We start from the raw sequence: 20,366 nt of genomic DNA, 5'->3' as shown, positions 1-20,366 counted from the left end.
TTCAAGATTTTGATGCAATCATGAACAAGTTAATTGAGATTATATTTTGCTTATGTTATTTATGTTAATGCAAGAAGTTAAATCTACAAAAGTTCATTCATTTTTCATTGTGTCGTATGATCGTTACTAGAGTCAAAACAAATAAATTATTTTCGAATGAAAATTAGAATTCTGCCAATGAATATAAGTTATCAATTTTTCTTTCTTCAAACACTTTACTTGAGGAAGTTCTTTTTTAACTGGAACAAAATTTATGGTTTTGAATATATCATTTTTGCAATGTTGTTGCCTTGAAATATTTAGCAAAATATGCTTAAATTTGATATAACTAATGCTTAATACAAATAATTTTTTTATTTTTTTATTTTTTTATATCTACACTATTACATAGTCAACTACACTATGACATGTGCCTTGCACATGCATCTTACTAGTATTCAAACAGAAGTATCTGAGTTGATTAAATACTTTAATGCTTCATATCGAGAATTAGTGTGTACTGTCGACATGATATTATAGTTTGTTTACCACAAATAATGGTATAAATCACTTAGCCTTCAATTTCTAGGCTCGAAGATTATCGTCAATGTTCAGAAACCATTTTGCCCATTGCCCTCACGGCGGAGTTGTGATTCTCATGCCACCAAGAGCACGGGCGATAATAACAAGATTGCTGCAAGAGTCAAAGAGATTTGAAAGGCAACGCCATCTATACGGAAGAAGATCAAAGATGGTAATGGTTTAGTTGGTAGCTTTTCTTGCATTGGTGCTATTCATTGATTGACTTTCTGAAGATCCTTGTTTGGTGCTCTTGATCATTTTAGGCAGTCTGGAATACCACATTTTGTCGTTGGAGTAGTGCTCATTTTTGTGTAGGCAGCAGACCAGTAAAACTTTTTCATGCTTTAAATAATGTATTGCACATTTGATTATTTGTATTGCGGGCATAATTTTCAAGTGTGTGTTTTTTGTTTGACAGTATATTCACTTTTTATATCAAAATACAAGAAAAGTAAGTAAAACATTTGTGCCTCTTTGAGTGTTGATATCCGTTTCTTCCCTCTTCTTATGTAAAAGATTACGCAAATAGTTATGTACAAGAAGGATTCTTCTTTTTATGTCAAAATACAAGAAAAGTAAGTAAAACATATGTGCCTTTTTGAGCGTTGATATCTGTTTCTTCCTCTAGGTGAGGGATACTTGAGAAGTGGAACATTTTTTATGTGGATTGTGCTATACATACATAATAATTTACATGATGATGTGATGAGATTTAATTGAATCAAAATATCGTCAATCAATTAACTTTTCCACTTACATTTTGATTGCCTCATCATTATGTAAAACATTGTGTAAATAATTATGTACAATAAGTATTTTCCTTTTTACGCATAACTAGATGCTAGCAGGACTACAAAGAAATCTATGATCCAAAATGAATAACAGGTTCATCAACTAAATTAGCTAGTCAAAATAACATATGAAATTAAATGGGAGGCAAAGTCACAGGGCCCGATCAAGTATGTTCGAGATACAGCTCTAGTAGATAGGACATGAGAGTATAATATACAAAATTTTAATTCATTTTTCTACATCAATACTGTCTAGAAATCCACCACCTAGATATGGACATCTAGTGAGTCACAAAATTTTCACGACCCAATATTCTTGAAGGGAGTTGAAGCAGCATTTCTTTCATTCTTTGCTCGTGCACATCTCTTTGTTTTCCTAAACTCTAGCAACTCGTAGAAATCTAGGAAAGGTCAAATCTTTGAAATTCCATCATGTATGATTTGAGTTGCGAAAAAGTTCAAACAAATATCCTACATCTGAATAGAGTGATTGTAATGGTCTCAAGAATCCAGTCACAGGTAAGCTAAGAACCTGTCTAACGACAAAAATCTTCACTTGGCCATGGACGATCTTTTGGAGACAAATAATAGTAGTTCAATCACCATTAGTTAGCTGATTATTGGTAATGTTACTTCACTCAGACGGGAGTATCCAAGACAATCTCGGCCAACTGGATGTTGCCGCTCAAGCTTGCTGCCTTGTGAGAGGGCATGAATGAAAACCCATCAAGAAGCTTTATGCACTTCAAACCCCATTTCTCCATTAAGAACTCAATGAGGTGATGACCACTGCAAATAGTAAATCACAATCAAATGTCAGGCTTACTTCGAAATGGAAACTGAAAGGTTTTAGAACATAGAAAATGGAACGAACAATTGAAGCAATACCTTCTGTTGTGATATGTTGTTATAAAAACAGACTCTGGGAGTTTTTGGAGCAAAAATGTCACAGTGGCAAAAAGATCATCAAAAGCTAAGCAAGGCATGCAACAGAAAATAGTTCTTTTAGTTAACATATATGGGAGAGAAGGAAGGATAAACTACATGTAAAACAATTGATCCTACCACTTGTATCATAAAGCACATCAGCTCCAAGGATGATATTTGGGTGTAAACTGAAGATGGGTGCATCCCATACACCCCAAGTGAGTCCTAATACCTGCAGCATTAAATGAAACCTAAGTAACGTTACCTTTTGTTGTATTAGCATACAAGTTAATTCATTGGAGAAAAATGAAAAGAAAATAGAACTCTGTCTGGACTTCTACTGTCATCCTGATATTTCGTGCTCAAGTATGTAGAAAGGACCGTGTGCTTTTGTGTGTATTTTTTGGGGTTGGGGTTTGTAACTCATGATGCAGAATCTGAGCTGACTCTTATCGCATGATGTAAACAAGAGGGTCACGATTTACTTTACACTTGAGATTGTTTAAAACGCACACCCTTCTCATATTATCCAGCACCTGCAGGTCCAAGGAATAGAGCTTTTTAAAATATAATAAATTGGATAAGAAACAATTTACAACATATAAACTCTCACTGGAACTACTAAAAGCTGGTATTACAAAAGTTGTGGCGATGTCGCTGAATCATCGCATTTACAGTAAAAGTGTGAGTTTTGAATGTCTTTCTCAACCCCCAACAATACAAAATACTTAGCACTGACTACACATTTCTGAGGCTAACGAACTGCAAATGGGAGAATATACACAACAAGTATAAAGACTACTAATTTAATCAAATGATGAAAACCCATTAACAAGGTTATCTTACAGACTTACACAATGAAAATTAAAGCAGAAAATTCCAGATAAGCAATATCATACCTCCAACCTAGTTGAATCATCAGTCAGGGTTACTTCTGCACCCACTTTAGCAGCAACAAGTCCAGGCAATGAAGTTCCAGCACCCAGCTGTCAAAGAAAAATAAAATACCAATGTTAACAACAAAAAGAAGTGAATGAAATAAAATTAACATCAAATCAAAAGAAAGCAGCAGGTTGAGTTCATGCTCAAATGAAACTAGCATTTTCACCTACCTCAACAACATGAGAACTGGAAAAGCGCGCCTTCTGTTGCCAAACATACTCAGCTAGAATTCTACTACATGGCCATACAAATAGTCCATATTCTTCTTTCATATTCTGAAAGGAAAAGCCAATAAATATCAATGTAAAATTGCACTATATTATAATTTCCATTTTTCTTCCAGTTTATCATTTTAGACTTATGAATATAAATTTGGAGGAACAAGACCTCGATGATGCTGATTGATAAGCCATCCTCGCTATCTCCAAAAAGATGCCGAGAAGTAGTAGTCATGTCCTGATTGGACAATGATTTGGTTACTCCATCCTCTTGTATGAACGACGTCTGGAAACATCCTAACCAAATATCAGGACTAGAACCTCAAGATAGGGTAAAATCCCACCCGTATTATGAGAGGTGGTTCAGGACTTTTGAATCCTAAAACCTCAAATATTAAATAAAGTATTACAATCACTTGTGCAATTCTATCTCTAACTATCTGCACATTATTGAAGTATAACCAAAAATCAAGTTAGTTGAAACATGTTTTTGCATTTTCCTCCTTCCTCTTATGTGTCGCTTAAACTTGTCCCTTGTACATTTACTGAAATTTCTTCAAAAGTAGTTCTTTTTATATATGATGTATATTTGTACTTGTAGCTTTTTGATGTGATAAAATTGCATTGCATCATATTAAAAGTATTTAGTAAGATCTGCAATAACATAAAAAAATAGCCCATCTACTCAATGTATCAATAGATTCAATACAAAAGAACTGTTGCGTAATTAAAAGCAAATTACAAGAAATTGAAGGTTTTGGTTATCTATCTCTGGCATTAACAATTTTAACTTAAATTAAGAAGTATTTAAGTTATATCCGAAATATTTTAATCTGACAATAATGAAGGAAAATCATCAGATTGATGTAAAGTTGGCGATTTTAGCTTTCATACCATTATCTCGTAAGTCAAACATGATTTTCGTTTATACCTCATACTCCTCATCCTCTTCCAATTCACTTTCCAATACCAATTTCTGTTTCTTGATCTTGTTTTCGGACTCCATGGAATCAGGTGTGGCTTCACCCGAGGTGCAATTTGGCAGAAGGGAGAAAGGGAATATTGTATGCTGCAGAACTGGCCATCTCCGATCTCCGTAAACATAAACCCTGGGAATTAAAAATTTTAAAAATATAAATTCTAATAAATAAAATTTAAAACAACTGTGTTATGTGTACAATCGAGATTGACAAATTTGATTGACAATTAGACACATGGAAGGGGCCATGCTGAATAAAAAAATTGTGAGTCCCCCTCCTTTGAATATATTGTCAACCTGGATTGTCAACCCCCGATTGTACAGAAGAATAATTCAATTTAAAAAGATAAAATTGATTTATATATATACTTGATAATGTATTGACATAAAATTTGTTCTAATTTTACTGAGTAATCAAATTTCATAAAACAAATTTTTCAAAATTTCAAAATAAACTTGTTTTCTAGATTTCTGCTTTGACAAATAATTTTTTAAGATGACAAACTAAACGAGTTTTCAATAATTTTAAAGCAGAACCTCGAAACCTAAAATTGAGAATAAACTCAAAATTGAAAACTAAAATACAAACTAAACAGACCCTAATTTGTTAGTAAAAGTAGTCATTCTCAACGTCATATCACATCTGTCGATAAAAAGATTTTAATCATCTCATCTTTGTATAAGTCCCTACTTGGTTTAGGTCAAAATAAGTTTTTTTAATAATGCTTAATAAAACATATGATTAAAAAATTGGTAGAAGACGTCCCATGAAATACGTAGTTAAAAATGAATTTGAAAAAAAATGAATTTTAAAAAATGGAAGCAAACGAGAGGTAAATGTTTAAATCATATTTGTATATTTGAAGTCCAAATAACTCCATCAAAGCTCTAAGTAATATATGCATTATTTCTTCCACTCGTACTTTCAAGAGATTTAATAATAATAATAATAATAATAATAATAATAAAAGACTCAACCTACTGTTGGCGTCGATGGTCGGGCGAGAAGCCCGAGAAATCGGGCCCGACAGAGTAATATGATTGAAATGAAAGTGATCCAATCAAAAATGGGATCACTTTTATCTTAACTTGTCGACTTTATCAACCAGTTTAACTTAATTTCAAAATTATCTTCAAAATGTTTGGGTCCAAAGAATTGAACCTTAAGGTAACATGAATGATATCTAACCACGGCAACCTACAATAGTTTATTGTTGTTTATGTGCAATAATATATATGTATCTCATCAACTATTTTTAGTTTTCCAAAAAAAAAAAAAAATGATAAAATATGAACTTTATTTTATGAACTTATTATGATGGAAACATTAATTTTACTTAAGATGAATTGAATATTTAATAATATTAATAACTTCAAAAATATGAATAATTAGTGACAAATGATTTAAAAACTTTAATTTTACCTTAAAAGGAAAATTTTATACTTCAAAATCTTTCTATAACTCTTAAACAATGATCCATTGATCCGACCGGTAACCAAAAACTTAGTACCTAGACCGGGCTGATGTCCTTATTGGGTCTAATGACTATGGTTCCTGCTTTAGAAGAATTACTTTTATCGAAGGCATGGACCTACTAATGACAGATAGTTTTGTCGAATTACGACAATCAATAACAAGACTTTCTACATTGTACTTTTAGCACCATTTCTTTCCTTGAAATATTTCATTTATTTTTCTACTTTAAAGTCGGTTAAAAAAAAAAAAAAACAAAACAAAGTTCTTCAATATTAATGACATGTTTGGCATGTTTGATTTAATAAAAACATGTGATAGAATTCATCAAAATATTGAAAAACAACCACATCGAACAGCTATAGTCGATAGAGAACAAATATTGGAACAAATTGCAGCAAGCTTTGCATTAATAGTTTAAGTTATCAACATGTGAATGCTCATCAGAAAAATTCTCAATGATAAACCTCAAAATGATCAGTGTATGCCAATGTTGGTGTCACTAGCTCAATGTATGATGAATTCAAATATTTCTTGACAAAGCAAATTAAAAGCTGTATCTTGAGCAATGACCCGTACAAACTCAGCATCATCGTAGTTTGGTCTTCTTCAGTTCCTGCAATTGAAGTGCTGCAGATATCTTCTTCCAGCAGTATATGCTGATGATTGTGGGAATTACAACCCAAGAAGCATTAGCTATAATGTAGTATGCGTAATAGTGATACATGCTCGCAGCAAAGTTGTCTCCTTCCAAGTAAGATGTGATGAAATATACAGCAGTTCCATAGAGCTGCCCCAAAGAAATGGACAGTTGGAGTGTGTACCTATACGACTTTTTTGTTGCAATAGCATACCTGCCAGTAAGATCGGGAGATCGGGAATGAGTGGTAAGGAAAAGACACATAAAACTAGGTCCAGATCAAAAATCTGTAAGAAATTTTTATGTGCTGGTTTCAGTGCTGTTTCACTTTGGTACTGGAAAATTTGTTTTGCTCCAAATTAATAACCGAAGATTCATTTTTGTTTTAATTTAATCAATTTGTCAACCCTGTACTAACAAGATGGTTGTAGCAATGGCAGTAGTGGGCAGGGGAGACTGCAGTGTGGTTGGGAGGCAGAGATTACAACTTTCCTTCTTTAATTACATTTTTTTGTTACTTACAAAAAGTGCATGAGGGGAAGCACAATTCGTCAAACAAGATACATTCTTGTTCATGTAGATGACAAAAGCAATTGTTTTATAGACTGTAGTAGACAGAATGTCTTAACTGAAATTAAAATAGAAAAAAGTTTAGGGCCTAAAGTGAAGCAACGTAATGCTTCACTTGAAAGATAAAAGACTTCATAGTTTAGAACGTACACAGCAAGGAGAGAGGCTGGACCCTCTAAAACGGCAGTAATCCCTTCAACAGTGACGACACAAGAATCCCTTGCTGCATACCTTGAATCACCTTTGCTGTATTCTTTCCCTGCCATATTCATTTATAAGCAAAATATACAGCTGGGGGGTTTGCATGATCCCAACTAGGGAAATAAAAATTATGGGATGAAGCAGTTAGCAAAACTCACAAACTTCTGCAGGGTAAAACGAAGTCTTCTCCTTGTAGAATTCTGGGGAAAATACAAAATATCCCTCCAGGATAATGTGGGTCAGGCCCGTGAAAATCCACCAGCACATTAGCCGTCTCTCAGTTTTTGACATTTTTGGAAACCGCCCTAGCATTATAAAGAATAAGATGGAGAAATGAAAACAGATGGGTTTTCCAGAAGCAAATTAAATTTTATAGATAAAAAGGTCTCGAGAGAGCAATCTATTAGAGCAACCAGGCCAGCACATAATGTTTATGCTAAACCACTTCATCTAAAGTTTAACCAATTAGAGTGGAGACAAATTAATTTATTTGATTAGTGTCTTTAACACGCCATGTCATGTGCGGACTAGTTCCATTTTTTCATCAAGGCTAGACACATGCACAACTTTATAAATAGGTACCAGTAAAACTCGAACTCAAAACTTTTGCTTGCTTTGATACTGTACTGAACCTCCTCATCAGTTGGTTCAAATATTATGGTGGTCATAGCTTGACTACTAAAAACCTTTGTTTACTTGTAATGAGGTCAAAGTGGACTCGTGTACTTAAAATTCATTTCATAATATAGTTATCACCATAGAAGTACCAAAGGCAGAAAGAGAGCTTTTTTGAGCAGGCTAATGCCTACAATAGGATAATATATGATATAGTAGTTCAAGCCTCAAGGATTACCGGAGAGGATCCACATGAAGGAGACGACCAATAGAGAAGAGATTCCGAAAACGCTAATTATGGTTGATTGAGAGAGGCTCACAGGCACATAACCAGGCAATTTCAGATCTCTTGGAATGTAAGGGTGACCATCATCTCCTTGCGTCTCCATTTTCCTGCCATGTGCAGTTCACTTCAATCAAAACAGGGGCAATGCCTTTTCAAATGATAAATATCATATACATGAACATCTACAATTTGACCTAACAAATACTACCTTAGGTTCTATGAAACTAAAAAAAAAATCATCATTTAGAAGGCTCGAGATAATAATCACCAATAACCTTCTATTAACAGCTTCAATAACACTCGTCGTGATAAAATCCTTTAGTTTTTCAGCTAAATGGCATTTGCCATCTCTTATCAGTAGCCAAACCAGCCAAAATGGATTCGGAGAAAAATTTACATCATATGACTTATATGCATATACAATTGACTACCTTTGGCAACAGTCCAATCTTCTTCATTTCATAAGCATAATCGCAAATCTAACACATTTAAAAAATTTATTTCTGTCCATTGTTGAGCAATCAACATCCCAAGGAAATGGCATCAAATATGGTATGAAGTAATTGACACTTGTTATTCATCATGACAAACAACAAAATGTAAAACATGAAATACACCACAGCCATGATGACTAAAACTACTTGTCCTGTTAATAGCTATTAATTCATTTTCAGCTACCTTTTAATTCTATTTGATTGAAACATACAGTAAGATCACTTTTACAAAAGGTTGTTTTGTTAAATCTCCTTTCACTCTTGGTACTCTGTGTGCATTTGAACTTTGAAGACTGTGCGTGTGTGCACATTGGCCAAAGGAAGTCTCATTTGAACAGGGAAAGGCAAATGTAAAACAAAAACTAGGTTATAGATCTACAGAATCTTGCTGGAAGAAGTCAATATTCTTTGAGTTTGAATATTAAGCCTCCAGCTATAACATTCATCCAGATGTGATATGTGAGTGTGCACATTTGTTTGCTGAGAACCATCCAACAACCACAATAACTGTCTGGAATTGAGATATTTCAGCCACCTATGGCAACAAATCTCTTTTTTTTCTTAACCATAACTTATTCAAATATTGGTGACACTAAGTTCTAGATAGACCAAGACCGGGGTCATTCAATTAAATCTTATGTCCTTAACAATCCATTATTCTTATTAGTCCAGCAGAATGAAATAGTTGTAAAAAAAATCTAGAAGTGTTGCCACAAATATAAATATACATGCACAGAAACATATTTATGGATCGACACCTAACAAGATGTTAAACCAGGTTGAATACTATACGAAATGGGTGGGTAGGAATGCTCCAATGAAATTTGGAAAATTACAGTAAGGTCAGCAAAAAACCATTTCAAAGAACTCCATTTACACCATGATTGTTTTTATGCTCATTTTGTTGATTTGATTAGAAAATTCGAATTAACCAATCTTCTAATTTATCTAAAACACAATAATAATAGTTCACAAATTATCATTTATGGCATTAACTATTTTGTTCAAACAAGCCACTTTCTATCATTTACGCAGATTGACAATTTTAAACTCAAAATCACATAATATTTGGAGAAAAATTAAAACAAAGATAGATCATATTGAACAATAGGAATTGGGCTATTTCTATTTCAAGTCAATTAAGAGTTGAAATCATAAAAAAGAGTGGATCCCTTTAAACTAAAACTACCCTCCTCGTTCATTAGGCCCTTTTTCTTCTCGTTTTCCCCTAACCTCCGCTCTCAAGGTAAAATCGAGATTTAAAATCCAACATTCTACGACATAATACAGCAGAGCCAATAAGCAACGAAATTGCATGCTAAAAAGTTTCAAATTTCGGCTTGATTTGTAAAATGTTAGAAAAAGAAAGGCATATCATTGTACACTTACAGATATTTTCACAAAGAGAACCACTTTGTTGTCGACGCCCACAAAAAATCTTCAGTGAAAAATGAAGGAAAAAGTGGGATTAGATTTGGCTGTTGAGTATTGACTAGGAAGCGGAGAGGGGTATTATTATAAATGACCTGCTACTATTCATTTTTTATAAAATGTCTATTATACCTTAATGAAATAATTTATCATATATTGCACAAGATATTCTTAATTTATTGGGATAATTTTAAATTCTTCTATTTCTCTCATTTCGAGTTTTAATATGTAGTTTCATCCTTTGATCTAATAAATTAGCATAATCTGTAATATAATTGTCATGTAATTTACTAAGATTATCAAATTCCTTTGATAATATATCCATAATCTCTAATTGAGAATAAATATTTTCTATTTTTTCCATTAATCTATCTAACAGATTATCTAATCCTTTAATTGTATAACCTGGCATTATTCAAATAATTCCTTGCAAACTTTATGAATAATAACATATTTAGATAAGTTTTTTGCAAACATAAACAATAATAATCCCTACGATTCTTTCAAGATATTAGAAGAATTCTTTCTAAATTTAACAAAGACAATAATTTTACCTTACTTTTGATCTTAATTCTGTATTCTTAGAACCGAGTGACCTTCAGGCTCTGAATCTGCAAACTGCTCCCTTAAACGGCCTCTTGCCTCAATGGGAATTCTGCTATTTCAGCTTCTTGCCCTCACTGTATCTTTTCCTAAGAATAGAGATCTTAAGTAAAGAAAATTCTCTCTTTGTTAAAGTAAGAAAGAGATTATCTTCTTCAATCTATCAAGAATCTATGGGATAGTAAGTTTAGAAACTCATATCTTTCTTATATCAAAAGATTGAGATTTTATTTCTATAATGAATTATACAAGATTTATATTGTATACAAGGGGTTTCCAGAAAAACTGGTTTTGAAAAAACTTAAGGAAAGAGAATGGTTTCAACTCGAGATGATCCATTCTTTCCCGTCAATCAATTAACTTTTCCACTTACATTTTGATTGCCTCATCATTATGTAAAACATTGTGTAAATAATTATGTACAATAAGTATTTTCCTTTTTACGCATAACTAGATGCTAGCAGGACTACAAAGAAATCTATGATCCAAAATGAATAACAGGTTCATCAACTAAATTAGCTAGTCAAAATAACATATGAAATTAAATGGGAGGCAAAGTCACAGGGCCCGATCAAGTATGTTCGAGATACAGCTCTAGTAGATAGGACATGAGAGTATAATATACAAAATTTTAATTCATTTTTCTACATCAATACTGTCTAGAAATCCACCACCTAGATATGGACATCTAGTGAGTCACAAAATTTTCACGACCCAATATTCTTGAAGGGAGTTGAAGCAGCATTTCTTTCATTCTTTGCTCGTGCACATCTCTTTGTTTTCCTAAACTCTAGCAACTCGTAGAAATCTAGGAAAGGTCAAATCTTTGAAATTCCATCATGTATGATTTGAGTTGCGAAAAAGTTCAAACAAATATCCTACATCTGAATAGAGTGATTGTAATGGTCTCAAGAATCCAGTCACAGGTAAGCTAAGAACCTGTCTAACGACAAAAATCTTCACTTGGCCATGGACGATCTTTTGGAGACAAATAATAGTAGTTCAATCACCATTAGTTAGCTGATTATTGGTAATGTTACTTCACTCAGACGGGAGTATCCAAGACAATCTCGGCCAACTGGATGTTGCCGCTCAAGCTTGCTGCCTTGTGAGAGGGCATGAATGAAAACCCATCAAGAAGCTTTATGCACTTCAAACCCCATTTCTCCATTAAGAACTCAATGAGGTGATGACCACTGCAAATAGTAAATCACAATCAAATGTCAGGCTTACTTCGAAATGGAAACTGAAAGGTTTTAGAACATAGAAAATGGAACGAACAATTGAAGCAATACCTTCTGTTGTGATATGTTGTTATAAAAACAGACTCTGGGAGTTTTTGGAGCAAAAATGTCACAGTGGCAAAAAGATCATCAAAAGCTAAGCAAGGCATGCAACAGAAAATAGTTCTTTTAGTTAACATATATGGGAGAGAAGGAAGGATAAACTACATGTAAAACAATTGATCCTACCACTTGTATCATAAAGCACATCAGCTCCAAGGATGATATTTGGGTGTAAACTGAAGATGGGTGCATCCCATACACCCCAAGTGAGTCCTAATACCTGCAGCATTAAATGAAACCTAAGTAACGTTACCTTTTGTTGTATTAGCATACAAGTTAATTCATTGGAGAAAAATGAAAAGAAAATAGAACTCTGTCTGGACTTCTACTGTCATCCTGATATTTCGTGCTCAAGTATGTAGAAAGGACCGTGTGCTTTTGTGTGTATTTTTTGGGGTTGGGGTTTGTAACTCATGATGCAGAATCTGAGCTGACTCTTATCGCATGATGTAAACAAGAGGGTCACGATTTACTTTACACTTGAGATTGTTTAAAACGCACACCCTTCTCATATTATCCAGCACCTGCAGGTCCAAGGAATAGAGCTTTTTAAAATATAATAAATTGGATAAGAAACAATTTACAACATATAAACTCTCACTGGAACTACTAAAAGCTGGTATTACAAAAGTTGTGGCGATGTCGCTGAATCATCGCATTTACAGTAAAAGTGTGAGTTTTGAATGTCTTTCTCAACCCCCAACAATACAAAATACTTAGCACTGACTACACATTTCTGAGGCTAACGAACTGCAAATGGGAGAATATACACAACAAGTATAAAGACTACTAATTTAATCAAATGATGAAAACCCATTAACAAGGTTATCTTACAGACTTACACAATGAAAATTAAAGCAGAAAATTCCAGATAAGCAATATCATACCTCCAACCTAGTTGAATCATCAGTCAGGGTTACTTCTGCACCCACTTTAGCAGCAACAAGTCCAGGCAATGAAGTTCCAGCACCCAGCTGTCAAAGAAAAATAAAATACCAATGTTAACAACAAAAAGAAGTGAATGAAATAAAATTAACATCAAATCAAAAGAAAGCAGCAGGTTGAGTTCATGCTCAAATGAAACTAGCATTTTCACCTACCTCAACAACATGAGAACTGGAAAAGCGCGCCTTCTGTTGCCAAACATACTCAGCTAGAATTCTACTACATGGCCATACAAATAGTCCATATTCTTCTTTCATATTCTGAAAGGAAAAGCCAATAAATATCAATGTAAAATTGCACTATATTATAATTTCCATTTTTCTTCCAGTTTATCATTTTAGACTTATGAATATAAATTTGGAGGAACAAGACCTCGATGATGCTGATTGATAAGCCATCCTCGCTATCTCCAAAAAGATGCCGAGAAGTAGTAGTCATGTCCTGATTGGACAATGATTTGGTTACTCCATCCTCTTGTATGAACGACGTCTGGAAACATCCTAACCAAATATCAGGACTAGAACCTCAAGATAGGGTAAAATCCCACCCGTATTATGAGAGGTGGTTCAGGACTTTTGAATCCTAAAACCTCAAATATTAAATAAAGTATTACAATCACTTGTGCAATTCTATCTCTAACTATCTGCACATTATTGAAGTATAACCAAAAATCAAGTTAGTTGAAACATGTTTTTGCATTTTCCTCCTTCCTCTTATGTGTCGCTTAAACTTGTCCCTTGTACATTTACTGAAATTTCTTCAAAAGTAGTTCTTTTTATATATGATGTATATTTGTACTTGTAGCTTTTTGATGTGATAAAATTGCATTGCATCATATTAAAAGTATTTAGTAAGATCTGCAATAACATAAAAAAATAGCCCATCTACTCAATGTATCAATAGATTCAATACAAAAGAACTGTTGCGTAATTAAAAGCAAATTACAAGAAATTGAAGGTTTTGGTTATCTATCTCTGGCATTAACAATTTTAACTTAAATTAAGAAGTATTTAAGTTATATCCGAAATATTTTAATCTAACAATAATGAAGGAAAATCATCAGATTGATGTAAAGTTGGCGATTTTAGCTTTCATACCATTATCTCGTAAGTCAAACATGATTTTCGTTTATACCTCATACTCCTCATCCTCTTCCAATTCACTTTCCAATACCAATTTCTGTTTCTTGATCTTGTTTTCGGACTCCATGGAATCAGGTGTGGCTTCACCCGAGGTGCAATTTGGCAGAAAGGAGAAAGGAAAATTGTATGCTGCAGAACTGGCTTTCTCCGATCTCCATAAACATAAACCCTGGGAATTAAATATTTGAAAAATATAAATTCTAACAAATAAAATTTAAAACAGTTGTGTTATATGTACGGCAGGATTGAGAATTTTGGTTGACAATTAGACACATAGAGCGACTCAAGTTGAATAAAAAAATTGTGAGTCTCCCTCCTATAAGTACATTGTCAACGCCCGATTGTATAAGAAGAATAATTCAATTTAAAAAGATAAAATTGATTTATATATATGCTTGATAATGTATTGACATAAAATTTGTTCTAATTTTACTGAGTAATCAAATTTCATAAAACAGTATTTCAAAATAAACTTGTTTTCTAGATTTCTGCTTTGACAAATAATTTTTTGAGATGACAAATTAAACGAGTTTTCAATAATTTTAAAGTAGAACCTCAAAACCTAAAATTGAGATTAGACTCAAAACTGAAAACTAAAATACAAACCAAACAGACCCTAATTTGTTAGTAAAAGTAGTCATTCTCAACGGCATATCACATTTGTCGATAAAAAGATTTTAACCATTTCATCTTTGTATAAGTCCCTATTTGGTTTAGGTAAAAATAAGTTTTTTAATAAAACTTAATAAAATATATGATTAAAAAATTGGTAAAAGACATGACTTTCATAAAATATGTAGTTAAAAATGAATTTGAGAAAAAAATGAATTTTAAAAATGGAAGCAAACGAGGGGTAAATGTTTAAATCATATTTGTATATTTGAAGTCCAAATAACTCCATCAAAGCTCTAAGTAATATATGCATTATTTCTTCCACTCGTACTTTCAAGAGATTTAATAATAATAATAATAATAATAATAATAAAAGACTCAACTTATTGTTGGTGTCGATGGTCGGGCCAGAAGCCAGGGAAATCGGGCCCGACAGAGTAATATGATTGAAATGAAAGTGATCTAATCAAAAATGGGATCACTTTTATCTTAACTTGTCGACTTTATCAACCAGTTTAACCGAATTTCAAAATTATCTTCAAAATTTTTGGGTCCAAAGAATTGAACCTTAAGGTAACATGAATGATATCTAACCACGGGAACCTACAATAGTTTTTTGTTGTTTATGTGCAATAATATATATGTATCTCATCAACTATTTTTAGTTTTCAAAAAAAAAAATGATAAAAATTATAGTCCAGCATTTCACTTTATTTTATGAACTTATTATGATGGAAACATTAATTTTACTTAAGATGAATTGAATATTTAATAATATTAATAACTTCAAAAATATGAATAATTAGTGACAAATGATTTAAAAACTTTAATTTTACCTTAAAAGGAAAATTTTATGCTTCAAAATACTTTCTATAACTCTTAAACAATGACCCATTGATCCGACCGGTAACCAAAAACTTAGTACCTAAACTGGGCTGATGTCCTTATTGAGTCTAATGACTATGGTTCCTGCTTTAGAAGAATTGCTTTTATCGAAGGCATGGAACTACTAATGACAGATAGTTTTGTCGAATTACGACAATCAATAACAAGACTTTCTGCATTGTACTTTTAGCACCATTTCTTTCCTTGAAATATTTCATTTATTTTTCTACTTTAAAGTCGGTTAAAAAAAAAAAAAACAAAAACAAAACAGAGTTCTTCAATATTAATGACACGTTTGGCATGTTTGATTTAATAAAAACATGTGATAGAATTCATCAAAATATTGAAAAACAACCACATCGAACAGCTATAGTCGATAGAGAACAAATATTGGAACAAATTACAGCAAGCATTGCATTAATAGATTAAGTTATCAACATGTGAATGCTCATCAGAAAAATTCCCAATGATAAGCCTCAAAATGATCAGTGTATGCCAATGTTGGTGTCACTAGCTCAATGTATGATGAATTCAAATATTTCTTGACAAAGCAAATTAAAAGCTGTATCTTGAGCAATGACCCGTACAACCTCAGCATCAGCGTAGTTTGGTCTTCTTCAGTTCCTGCAATTGAAGTGCTGCAGATATCTTCTTCCAGCAGTATATGCTGATGATTGTGGGAATTACAACCCAAGAAGCATTAGCTATAATGTAGTATGCGTAATAGTGATACATGCTCGCAGCAAAGTTGTCTCCTTCCAAGTAAGATGTGATGAAATATACAGCAGTTCCATAGAGCTGCCCCAAAGAAATGGACAGTTGGAGTGTGTACCTATACGACTTTTTTGTTGCAATAGCATACCTGCCAGTAAGATCGGGAATGAGTGGTAAGGAAAAGACACATAAAACTAGGTCCAGATCAAAAATCTGTAAGAAATTTTTATGTGCTGGTTTCAGTGCTGTTTCACTTTGGTACTGAAAATTTGTTTTGCTCCAAATTAATAACCGAAGATTCATTTTTGTTTTAATTTAATCAATTTGTCAACCCTGTACTAACAAGATGGTTGTAGCAATGGCAGTAGTGGGCAGGGGAGACTGCAGTGTGGTTGGGAGGCAGAGATTACAACTTTCCTTCTTTAATTACATTTTTTTGTTACTTACAAAAAGTGCATCAGGGGAAGCACAATTCGTCAAACAAGATACATTCTTGTTCATATAGATGACAAAAGCAATTGTTTTATAGACTGTAGTAGACAGAATGTCTTAACTGAAATTAAAATAGAAAAAAGTTTAGGGCCTAAAGTGAAGCAACGTAATGCTTCACTTGAAAGATAAAAGACTTCATAGTTTAGAACGTACACAGCAAGGAGAGAGGCTGGACCCTCTAAGACGGCAGTAATCCCTTCAACAGTGACGACACAAGAATCCCTTGCTGCATACCTTGAATCACCTTTGCTGTATTCTTTCCCTGCCATATTCATTTATAAGCAAAATATACAGCTGGGGGGTTTGCATCATCCCAACTAGGGAAATAAAAATTATGGGATGCAGCAGTTTGCAAAACTCACAAACTTCTGCAGGGTAAAACGAAGTCTTCTCCTTGTAGAATTCTGGGGAAAATACAAAATATCCCTCCAGGATAATGTGGGTCAGGCCCGTGAAAATCCACCAGCACATTAGCCGTCTCTCAGTTTTTGACATTTTTGGAAACCGCCCTAGCATTATAAAGAATAAGATGGAGAAATGAAAACAGATGGGTTTTCCAGAAGCAAATTAAATTTTATAGATAAAAAGGTCTCGAGAGAGCAATCTATTAGAGCAACCAGGCCAGCACATAATGTTTATGCTAAACCACTTCATCTAAAGTTTAACCAATTAGAGTGGAGACAAATTAATTTATTTGATTAGTGTCTTTAACACGCCATGTCATGTGCGGACTAGTTCCATTTTTTCATCAAGGCTAGACACATGCACAACTTTATAAATAGGTACCAGTAAAACTCGAACTCAAAACTTTTGCTTGCTTTGATACTGTACTGAACCTCCTCATCAGTTGGTTCAAATATTATGGTGGTCATAGCTTGACTACTAAAAACCTTTGTTTACTTGTAATGAGGTCAAAGTGGACTCGTGTACTTAAAATTCATTTCATAATATAGTTATCACCATAGAAGTACCAAAGGCAGAAAGAGCTTTTTTGAGCAGGCTAATGCCTACAATAGGATAATATATGATATAGTAGTTCAAGCCTCAAGGATTACCGGAGAGGATCCACATGAAGGAGATGACCAATAGAGAAGAGATTCCGAAAACGCTAATTATGGTTGATTGAGAGAGGCTCACAGGCACATAACCAGGCAATTTCAGATCTCTTGGAATGTAAGGGTGACCATCCTCTCCTTGCGTCTCCATTTTCCTGCCATGTGCAGTTCACTTCAATCAATACAGGGGCAATGCCTTTTCAAATGATAAATATCATATACATGAACATCTACAATTTGACCTAACAAATACTACCTTAGGTTCTATGAAACTAAAAAAAAAATCATCATTTAGAAGGCTCGAGATAATAATCACCAATATCCTTCTATTAACAGCTTCAATAACACTCGTCGTGATAAAATCCTTTAGTTTTTCAGCCAAATGGCATTTGGCATCTCTTATCAGTAGCCAAACCAGCCAAAATGGATTCGGAGAAAAATTTACATCATATGACTTATATGCATATACAATTGACTACCTTTGGCAACATTCCAATCTTCTTCATTTCATAAGCATAATCGTAAATCTAACACATTTAAAAAATTTATTTCTGTCCATTGTTGAGCAATCAACATCCCAAGGAAATGGCATCAAATATGGTATGAAGTAATTGACACTTGTTATTCATCATGACAAACAACAAAATGTAAAACATGAAATACACCACAGCCATGATGACTAAAACTACTTGTCCTGTTAATAGCTATTAATTCATTTTCAGCTACCTTTTAATTCTATTTGATTGAAACATACAGTAAGATCACTTTTACAAAAGGTTGTTTTGTTAAATCTCCTTTCACTCTTGGTACTCTGTGTGCATTTGAACTTTGAAGACTGTGCGTGTGTGCACATTGGCCAAAGGAAGCCTCATTTGAACAGGGAAAGGCAAATGTAAAACAAAAACTAGGTTATAGATCTACAGAATCTTGCTGGAATAAGTCAATATTCTTTGAGTTTGACTATTAAGCCTCCAGCTCTAACATTCATCCAGATGTGATGTGTGAGTGTGCACATTTGTTTGCTGAGAACCATCCAACAACCACAATAACTGTCTGGAATTGAGATATTTCAGCCACCTATGGCAACAAATCTCTTTTTTTTCTTAACCATAACTTATTCAAATATTGGTGACACTAAGTTCTAGATAGACCAAGACCGGGGTCATTCAATTAAATCTTATGTCCTTAACAATCCATTATTCTTATTAGTCCAGCAGAATGAAATAGTTGTAAAAAAAATCTAGAAGTGTTGCCACAAATATAAATATACATGCACAGAAACATATTTATGGATCGACACCTAACAAGATGTTAAACCAGGTTGAATACTATACGAAATGGGTGGGTAGGAATGCTCCAATGAAATTTGGAAAATTACAGTAAGGTCAGCAAAAAACCATTTCAAAGAACTCCATTTACACCATGATTGTTTTTATGCTCATTTTGTTGATTTGATTTGAAAATTCGAATTAACCAATCTTCTAATTTATCTAAAACACAATAATAATAGTTCACAAATTATCATTTATGGCATTCACTATTTTGTTCAAACAAGCCAGCTTTCTATCATTTATGCAGATTGACTATCTTAAACTCAAAATCACATAATATTTGGAGAAAAATTAATTCTTTTAGTCACTTAATTCAAAGATAGTTACTCAAACAATCATAAATAACTTTGTAAAAACTAAAAAAAGCGGAGCCTTATGCATAAATTTCTCATAACTAAAAAAAAATGAAAAACAAAGATAGATCATATTGAACAATAGGAATTGCGCTATTTCTATTTCTATTTCAAGTCAATTAAGAGTTGAAATCATAAAAAAGAGTGGATCCCATTAAACTAAAACTACACTCCTCATTCATTAGGCCCTTTTTCTTCTCGTTTTCCCCTAACCTCCGCTCTCAAAGTAAAATCGAGATTTAAAATCCAACATTCTACAACATAATACAGCAGAGCCAATAAGCAACGAAATTGCATGCTAAAAAGTTTCAAATTTCGGCTTGATTTGTAAAATGTTAGAAAAAGAAAGGCATATCATTGTACACTTACAGATATTTTCACAAAGAGAACCACTTTGTTGTCGACCCCCACAAAAAATCTTCAGTGAAAAATGAAGGAAAAAGTGGGATTAGATTTGGCTGTTGAGTGTTGACTAGGAACCGGAGAAAGAATGGAGAGATAATTAGAGAGAGAGAGAATAATAGATCCGATCTTCCTTTTCTATCCTTTTTCGGGTTTTGAATTATTGACGGCGTGGGTTAAAGTCAACGGCTCAATAAGGAAAATCACCGTAGAGGCATATACGTCATTTTGTGTTTAGTGGTTACTTTTTGGGATTAATTACTTGAATGATCACTGAACCTTAGGTGAAGTTTTTGTCGAATCACTGAATTTTAAAAGTTACTTCGTTAATCACTGAACTTTGTAATTCATTTGTTT

At 33.2% G+C, this 20,366-nt stretch overlaps 4 protein-coding genes across 5 annotated transcripts; all 4 read right to left on the bottom strand.

The window, feature by feature from the left end:
• Nucleotides 1-1,451: 1,451 nt before the first annotated feature.
• Nucleotides 1,452-4,667, bottom strand: LOC111404552 (methyltransferase-like protein 23). Its single transcript, XM_023033343.1, has 9 exons — nt 4,654-4,667; nt 4,371-4,548; nt 3,609-3,725; nt 3,392-3,496; nt 3,179-3,265; nt 2,765-2,815; nt 2,418-2,511; nt 2,241-2,325; nt 1,452-2,141 (listed from the first exon to the last, which is right to left on the bottom strand). Exons 1-9 carry the CDS (start codon nt 4,665-4,667, stop codon nt 1,991-1,993), a joined length of 882 nt encoding a protein of 293 aa, XP_022889111.1. The 3' UTR covers nt 1,452-1,990.
• Nucleotides 4,668-6,272: 1,605 nt separating this feature from the next.
• LOC111403676 (probable 3-beta-hydroxysteroid-Delta(8),Delta(7)-isomerase) lies at nt 6,273-10,197 on the bottom strand. Of its 2 annotated transcripts, none has more exons than XM_023032264.1 (5): nt 10,088-10,197; nt 8,157-8,311; nt 7,462-7,608; nt 7,253-7,361; nt 6,273-6,746 (listed from the first exon to the last, which is right to left on the bottom strand). In XM_023032264.1, the coding sequence occupies exons 2-5, from the start codon at nt 8,305-8,307 to the stop codon at nt 6,482-6,484; spliced, it is 672 nt and encodes a 223-aa protein (XP_022888032.1). In that variant the 5' UTR covers nt 8,308-8,311; nt 10,088-10,197; the 3' UTR covers nt 6,273-6,481. The 2 variants fall into 2 exon arrangements, with proteins under 2 accessions (XP_022888032.1, XP_022888031.1); XM_023032263.1 differs by lacking the exon at nt 10,088-10,197 and adding an exon at nt 9,888-10,039.
• A 1,041-nt stretch (nt 10,198-11,238) lies between these two features.
• Nucleotides 11,239-14,341, bottom strand: LOC111403675 (methyltransferase-like protein 23). Its single transcript, XM_023032262.1, has 8 exons — nt 14,158-14,341; nt 13,396-13,512; nt 13,179-13,283; nt 12,966-13,052; nt 12,552-12,602; nt 12,205-12,298; nt 12,028-12,112; nt 11,239-11,928 (listed from the first exon to the last, which is right to left on the bottom strand). Exons 1-8 carry the CDS (start codon nt 14,230-14,232, stop codon nt 11,778-11,780), a joined length of 765 nt encoding a protein of 254 aa, XP_022888030.1. The 5' UTR covers nt 14,233-14,341; the 3' UTR covers nt 11,239-11,777.
• A 1,859-nt stretch (nt 14,342-16,200) lies between these two features.
• On the bottom strand, nt 16,201-20,119 carry LOC111403674 (probable 3-beta-hydroxysteroid-Delta(8),Delta(7)-isomerase). Its single transcript, XM_023032261.1, has 5 exons — nt 19,977-20,119; nt 17,924-18,078; nt 17,231-17,377; nt 17,022-17,130; nt 16,201-16,524 (listed from the first exon to the last, which is right to left on the bottom strand). The coding sequence occupies exons 2-5, from the start codon at nt 18,072-18,074 to the stop codon at nt 16,260-16,262; spliced, it is 672 nt and encodes a 223-aa protein (XP_022888029.1). The 5' UTR covers nt 18,075-18,078; nt 19,977-20,119; the 3' UTR covers nt 16,201-16,259.
• Between the last annotated feature and the right edge of the window lie 247 nt (nt 20,120-20,366).

Source organism: Olea europaea, chromosome 11 (genome assembly GCF_002742605.1).
Source record: "Olea europaea var. sylvestris chromosome 11, O_europaea_v1, whole genome shotgun sequence".
Taxonomy (NCBI): domain Eukaryota; kingdom Viridiplantae; phylum Streptophyta; class Magnoliopsida; order Lamiales; family Oleaceae; genus Olea; species Olea europaea.
Note: the sequence above shows the minus strand (reverse complement) of the source record. Positions and strands in the feature narration are given on the sequence as shown.